Source organism: Diuraphis noxia, unplaced genomic scaffold (genome assembly GCF_037042655.1).
Source record: "Diuraphis noxia isolate RWA-SAM2 unplaced genomic scaffold, SU_Dnox_SAM2 contig0003, whole genome shotgun sequence".
Taxonomy (NCBI): Eukaryota; Metazoa; Arthropoda; class Insecta; order Hemiptera; family Aphididae; genus Diuraphis; species Diuraphis noxia.
This window is the reverse complement of record NW_028301713.1, coordinates 59,378,720-59,386,010: the sequence shown is the minus strand read 5'-3', so window position 1 is coordinate 59,386,010 and position 7,291 is coordinate 59,378,720. Positions and strand designations below refer to the sequence as shown.

Here is a 7,291-nt window from a genome sequence, read left to right as displayed (position 1 = left end):
CAACTAAGTATATATTTTCACAATATTATAACCTACCTTTTTAAAATATTTGTAGATATTATAAATATTGAAGTTGTAGGGTTTTGTTGTCATTAGATTTATCGAGTACGGGTATATATTTATAAGTTATAACAAATATTTCACCAAACATATTAATATGCTTATGCTTATCGAACATTAATCTATTTTATCGTACATATTCGATAAACAATTTATCATCAAAAATTTATTTACTTATTTAATATCAGAAAACAATTATAAATCAATAACGTAGGTAGGTACTACAATATAAGACCATTATGATATTTTTAATTAAAATCTAAAATCTAATATTGTTAAGTGGATTTGAAAATCAAATCGTACAAATACAATATGCCTGAGTTTGGCTCTGCTCAAAAGCCTGTGTATTGATGTTTTTGAAAATATTGAATATTTTTTTAATTTGAGAGCAAGATAAATTCTTCACATGGTACCTCATGCGATTCTGTTTAGAGCAGTGGTTGAATTAGGGGAGAACGCAGGGGGACTGAGCTACTCTTCATTTTTTTTTTCAAATTATAGCATACCCCTTTATTATATTCATCGAGGAATAGGGTTACTATTAAAATAATTTGCTTAATTGTTCAACTTCATTCAGAGTCCACCTTTATATTTTTTTTCAATTCAACCACTGGTTTAGAGGAGTTTCATAGTTCAGTCCTAAATATGGAATTATATTTATGGCTGGATTCCGTCGGATAGGAAAACTACCTAATTGATATTAGATTAGGTAACTATTTTTATTTTATTACGTCATTTATTACTAGCTATAAATAATAGGTATACTGCATAGGATGAAATTAATATTGTCATATAATATACCAATCAGTAATCAGTAGTAGGTATAATAAATCACTGGATAAATGACAATAATAATACATTTATTTAAAAAAAATTAAAATTACATTATTTATGAATCATACAACTACGAGGTAAATAATGATTTGTTATTCTTATTTAGGTGAACAGACGTATTACAAAAATAATTTATTTCCATTTGGAAATTAATGCTTGTATAATTTAATATACGTAGTTAAAAAAATGAGTACACTTGTTAATACTGCAAATAATTTAAGTTTATAGCAAAATTGCACTTCAATAAAAGATAATAAACAAAATAATGATGTCAAGGAGTTATTCATTTCAAGTACGAATATCAGTTTTATGATCATAATCTACAGAAGTAAATATGATTGACGGAAGATTAAAATGCGCATATGTAGGTATAGGTACCTACGCTTCATATTATAAACATCCAATACAAACATTGTAGTAGGAGATAAATAATAAGAACAATGAACAAATGATGTAACCAGAATAATCTAGAAAAAAAATAAAAATAATATATGATGGTAAAATAAATGAAAAATAAAGTAACATAACTCATAACAAATATTAATTTTTAAGACCTTAAACCTACATCACATTTAATTTTCCTTAAACTTGAGTTTAATTGAAATATTTTCTTTACCTTAAATGATTGATTAAAATGCAATTTAATTTTTAAAAATAAAGCAGTTTTGTTGCTAGTTTTGTCAATAGTTAGATTATTGGTGAGTTTGATTAGGATAAATGTACATTTGCCATTGAAAATAAATAATTAATAAGAGTTTGAGAACAATTCCTAAATTAAATAAAAAATGACCTTACTTTCGATGCTTTGATATAGCCCTTTCTTTATTACTCAGATCTTCGTGAAGTATATGTTTCCTGATCCCAAAATAATAGATTTTTATGTATGTTTTCCAGTCGAATTCTTCAAAGCTGAACCAAAACGTGTTACGATCTTCTTCACTTAGTGAAGACCACAGTTTTACAGTGTTTTTATTGTCAAATGACCACTGTTTAGTAGTAAATTCACTGAGCAAATCCAACGAATTTTCTATTTTTGAATACGTTTTTAGCATTCTAAAAACGAACAAGAATATATTAATATAGCATAGAGTGTAATATTATATGTTAAAGTTATTCTACTAAAAGCTACAAAATGTATTTAAAAAAAAAAATAAATATAGAAGATTAAAACGATGAATCTGCCCACTTTAAAATTGTTCGCAGCTTTATAAGTATAGAATAATATGATTAAACATATTTGTCATATTTAAATCAAAACTTAAGATGTGAAAATAAAATGAAAAAATAATTTATTTTAAACGTTATTTAGTAACTAGCTATTGTAAATTTATCTTTAATAGATAAATTATTGCGGCTTATGGTTATGAATATAAAATAAAGCTTGATATAGCTGATAATAACCGATATTAATATACATTTTAAATTATAAAATCACTTAAAATACCTATAAACAACAAAATATTTACTAAAAACTTACTAAAAACTTACTTAGGAGATTGACCACTTATAATTAATAGAAAATCCATAAATGCGGCCGGTATCGTATGTAGCCAAAATCTCAGAATTGCGACAACAAATGAATTGGTATGGAAAATTGAAAATATATACCACATAGATAGTAACGGTGGAATCTCGGAATAATTATTTTGTACTTCTTCATAATATTTTTCCCATGTCAACGGGCTCTCCACACTAGAAACGTAATTATATATTTTTGGTATCTTATTTATTGTTTCATTGAGATGTCGATATCTAAAAATGATAATTTTAGTATTTTTAATATTTCCGTGAAAACTAAAGGAGAAAAAAAATACCCACCTGTTAACTGTATCCCACATAACACTGATCAAAGCGTTTACTGTATAATCAACTGGAATAATATCAGCTATTTTATTTTTATCAAGCCTTATCGTTCTTACAAATCCGGATAAAACTCCAGTAACTATACCTGATGCTCCATTCATATTATCCAACCAACCAGGATTAGGTTCAAATCTCGAGCATCCAACTGTAACATACGGTTCTTTTTTTAATAATCATTTCTTATGGTTTTGTTTTATGTTAATAACTTTGTCGCTTCTAAACCGAAAATATTGTTTATCACGGTTAACTCAACATAGAAGTAAAACAATTAAATAGAAGAAAATTATATTAAATAAATCAACTACACAATGGTATTTTATGGTTTAAATGAAATAAACATTTTGTATAGAACTTAGGTATTTTTTCTACTATACAAACTGTCATTTGACAATAAATAAATAAATAGGCATGATTGTAAATTCAATACCGTCATCACACCGCTCAGAATCTAAAGTTAATTTTCTTCTAAACAAAAGTACTACCAATTTGTGATCATTTATTAATCACGAACATCAAAAGCAGAGTAAGTTAGAACACCACCTACGAAGTCCAATAATAATTGTACTTTATTGATTAACTATAAAAGCCACGCCATTTCATTTCAGAATCTAAATTAATATAAATTATAAATCAGCTACAACCAGTTTTAAATTTATTTTATATTTGTCAAATACACTTACTAATCGATGGACGAAATATTGAAATCGGTAATTGATTGTCATTGCTCGACATCAAATTTTCTGAGATTGCTTTAGTAAACGTGTATGTATTGGGCCAATTTTCTAATAATATACTATATTTAAAAATTAAAATTAAAATTAAGAACTAAAAAAATCTATTTACAATATTATATGATTTACTTTGGATTTGAAATTTCATCTTTGGACATATTATTTAGTTCTTTAGCCGTAATTGGAGTGGGATAGAATTCTTCCTTAATTATATTCCTCGGACAATGTGAATAAGCCGTCGATACGTGTACAAGTCCCTGAAAAAATATATATAATCAGTTCATGTGAGTTTTCTTTCATATTAAAATACCCATAAACGAAAAAGCTGACTTGGTAGCAACTAGCTGCAATCATTGAAGTCAAACCTCATTTCAACATTCTATAAAATTAAACCAGGCCTAACTCAGAGGAGGAATGGTAACACTCTCAAAAAATAAAAAAAATAATAAAAGCTAAAACCATATACTTGTAGCAAAAATATAAAAATTTTAAATTCCCGTTTACAATAATAAATTAATATACGATAATATCGTATATAACATATTTATTTTTTTGTTATTATTTATTTAAGTAGAGTTATTTTATTTTTTATTAATAATAAAACGTTCTTAGCCTACGGCTATCTACATCTATGGATATAATGAACATAATTTTTTGGCTATTTTAAAATGTTAGTTAAATATAAATAAAAAATATTAGTAATTGAGCAAATGTAAACAGATAAGTAGAGTTATTAGCTTAAAAGTATAGACTAATAACCAAACTATTGAAATCGTTATATAAACATTTATGTATCAATTGTATAACATCATACTTTAGTTTATAAGTACAAATGTACAATACAAGGCTTACTATGTCGATTATTTCACAAATATTTGTTGTAGCAAACTAAATCCATCTATTACACCCGTTATACAATACAATATATTATCCTTAATTATATACCTTAAGATCTTTCATCGTCGTTGCAAGTGCTAAGATATTATCTGTTCCTTGTATGTTTATTTTAGTTGCTATCTGAAGAGTTTCATTAAATTTGATTGTTGCAGCACAGTGAAAAATGAAATTCACATTTTCGATCAACCAATCACGATCATTTGATGATAAACCTAGTGAGGGTTGTTCCAAATTTCCATCAATAATTTTTATCTTAGTCATGAAGTTGGGCTTTTCAATTCGAAGGCGGTCAAACATCTTAAAAACATACATAACCTAATGTTATGAATATATTATGTCAACAATACATTTAATTTTACTATAAAAGAGTCACACGATGAATTGAATTAAAAAATATTTTGTTAAATTAATCGTTTTAAAAATATAATTGCTAGAAAAATGTAATATAATATTATTATTATATTTTAAATGTTAATTTTTTAAATACATCATTTCAAAATAATAATTGTGACTTGGTGTGGCCGAATGTCTACACTCAACTGCGTACGCGCTCTGAGTGTATCTACGCACCGGCCATCGTTGCTTGTAGCTTCTTCTAAACATATAATATTATGTTATGGATATTACAAAAATATATATATTTTTTTTTTTATCGTTACTTTGTATAAGACAAAGATCTCCCAGAGATATTGATGTTCCTTGTAGTGAATATTATAATAGTGACAAATATCCTGAATATGTACCTATAAATTCACACCATAGTTATGCAAGTGTTGTGTTTGATATTGAAAATGCATGCATCACTGTCGTTGAAAATTGTAAGTTAATAAAAATAAATAAAAATAATTGGTGATTGGATAGATGTAAAGTCAAAAATTCTCATAACAATAGCAAAGAGCATGTTAACAGAAATAACAAGATTATAAAGGAAAAGGAAATGAGACCACCATACAAACTGAAGATCATCTTTTAAAAAAGACGTTAGCATGAAATATGAAAAAACTGGCAAAGAAAGATCTGAAATTGACACCTAATTTTGCATTGCTGTATTTGATTTACAGAAAGTATTAACTAGGGTAACCGCTTTATATAGAATCGTATATGTACCTACATATTTCGTACGTTACGCAAACCGACCTTCAATATCGTCAGACACTCGTTGATTTACGTAAAATTCTAGAATTTCTATAAAATACAGATTATCATTACTGTAATAATTTAAAATATAAAAAGTAAGTCGTTATAATTGAAGTGTTAAATTTTAATTCAAAATGAAAAATCATTGCACATACAAAAACGGTACTGAAAAATGACGTCCAATCAGACTTTGTTAGTATTCGTCTAAATATATTTTATTATGTTTTGCCATTATATTATTATAATAATGATTATTAATTATTTATGAATTTACTGTTTGTAATGAGGCAAAAAAAGATAGTAGCTAAAAATTAATCAAAATATAGTAAAAATTTAATTATTGCATATAGTAAAATAAATTAGAATACGCATAATTTTCAAGTCTACACGAATATTTTTAAATTAAAATTATATACCTAGCTGAAATCGATATTCTAAGTTTACATGAACAATTTCGTAAAAATGTAATTTAAAAATATCTATAAAAAAAATTTTATGCTTTTATATATTTTTGATATTTTCAGTATGAACTTCTAATATTAGTATATTTATTACAATCTTAAGCTACTAAAATTTAATATTTCTTTGAGTAGAAAATAATTTGCGAATTTTTGTAATTTTGACAAATTGTGTAAAAATTTGAATGTTAGACACTTATAAAAAAATAGTTTATTAATGTCTATTATTTATTATTAATAAATTGCTGTAAAATTAAATTATGTGGGACTTTATTGTTTTAAATTTTCAAAAATGTCTAAAATTCCTAAATTACTTAAAAATTTAAGTAACTGTGGAGTAGGTATAAAATTGATTTTGAATCACATTAAAAATAAAAAATCGCTATTTATCACATTTAATTCTATGTTTCAAAATTCATACTTGGTATTCACACACTGATAAAAATGTAGTGGATTTGCAATTAATTAATTTTTTAATTCTAGTATAATAAAAACTTATGAGGAACCTTGCATTACGTTTTCAAGCATTGTAGCCAAATACACATATTTTTATCGATATTGAAAAAAAAAATATGAACATTTATTTATCATTATTCAAAAATATACATGATATAACAAAAAACTACATATAGAATTTAAAAATATAGCATTAAGTAATGTTAATTATTAATACCACAATTAGTATCGTTGTATATGCTTTGAATATTTTCAATATTTCATTATTTTATCAATTATATCTACATTAAGGTGAGTTTAACACCTACTTATGACAAGTTACATAAAAACTAATAAATATAATACATTTCCTAGATGTAGTATTTTAGTCAATCAGATGATAAGAATTTATGAGGATTTTTTCTATATTAATTCAACTTCTTAATGTATCTTTTCAATAGAAATGGCTCATAACAAACAAATATTTTATGATGGAAACACAAAAATAAATTCAATTAAAAACATTGTACATCATGTATAAACTATAACTGCCGAAAGAAAAAAATAACTTACAGATTCGTTGTAGATATTTGAAACCCTTTGTCTTGAATCAATTCCTTTCTTAGTTCTTACAAGAAGTGCAATTTTTTTTAATGAACAAGATCTGAGTAATTTTTCAGAGAGTATTTTCCCCAAAAATCCTGTACTTCCAGTAACAAAAACGGTACCATCCTTAAACGATTCAGCTATGCTTGTTTCCATATTAAATATTTTATATAGTGTTTTGATGAGACATGCGCAAACTTAAAATATACATATGTGGTCTGGTAAATTTGAACTTGAACTACTATGATGACCAGTACACTGAGAACAAAA

The 7,291-nt window shown here is 25.3% G+C and overlaps 1 protein-coding gene across 4 annotated transcripts; it reads right to left on the bottom strand.

The window, feature by feature from the left end:
- Positions 1–959: 959 nt before the first annotated feature.
- LOC149057604 (fatty acyl-CoA reductase wat-like) lies at positions 960–7,291 on the bottom strand. 4 transcript variants are annotated; one of them, XM_089223801.1, is made up of 10 exons: positions 6,989–7,126; positions 5,045–5,128; positions 4,873–4,980; positions 4,434–4,682; positions 3,618–3,745; positions 3,438–3,550; positions 2,713–2,902; positions 2,383–2,646; positions 1,690–1,947; positions 962–1,361 (listed from the first exon to the last, which is right to left on the bottom strand). In XM_089223801.1, the coding sequence occupies exons 4-10, from the start codon at positions 4,680–4,682 to the stop codon at positions 1,280–1,282; spliced, it is 1,284 nt and encodes a 427-aa protein (XP_089079927.1). In that variant the 5' UTR covers positions 4,873–4,980; positions 5,045–5,128; positions 6,989–7,126; the 3' UTR covers positions 962–1,279. The 4 variants fall into 4 exon arrangements, with proteins under 4 accessions (XP_089079925.1, XP_089079926.1, XP_089079927.1 ...); XM_089223800.1 differs by lacking the exons at positions 4,873–4,980; positions 5,045–5,128 and having other exon boundaries at positions 961–1,361; positions 2,713–2,764; positions 2,843–2,902; positions 6,989–7,291; XM_089223799.1 differs by lacking the exons at positions 4,873–4,980; positions 5,045–5,128 and having other exon boundaries at positions 960–1,361; positions 2,383–2,586; positions 6,989–7,291.

What these genes read in the sequence shown, in the direction of transcription:
- LOC149057604 (XM_089223798.1), bottom strand. Translation starts at nt 7,177, where the DNA reads ATGGAAACAAGCATAGCTGAATCGTTTAAGGATGGTACCGTTTTTGTT. An exon ending in CGACGATGAAAGATCTTAAG is followed by an intron (nt 3,746 to 4,433) that starts GTATATAATTAA and finishes ATATTTTTTCAG; the next exon opens with GGACTTGTACACGTATCGAC. An exon ending in GCTATATCAAAGCATCGAAA is followed by an intron (nt 1,362 to 1,689) that starts GTAAGGTCATTT and finishes TTTTTTTTCTAG; the next exon opens with ATTATTCTGGTTACATCATT.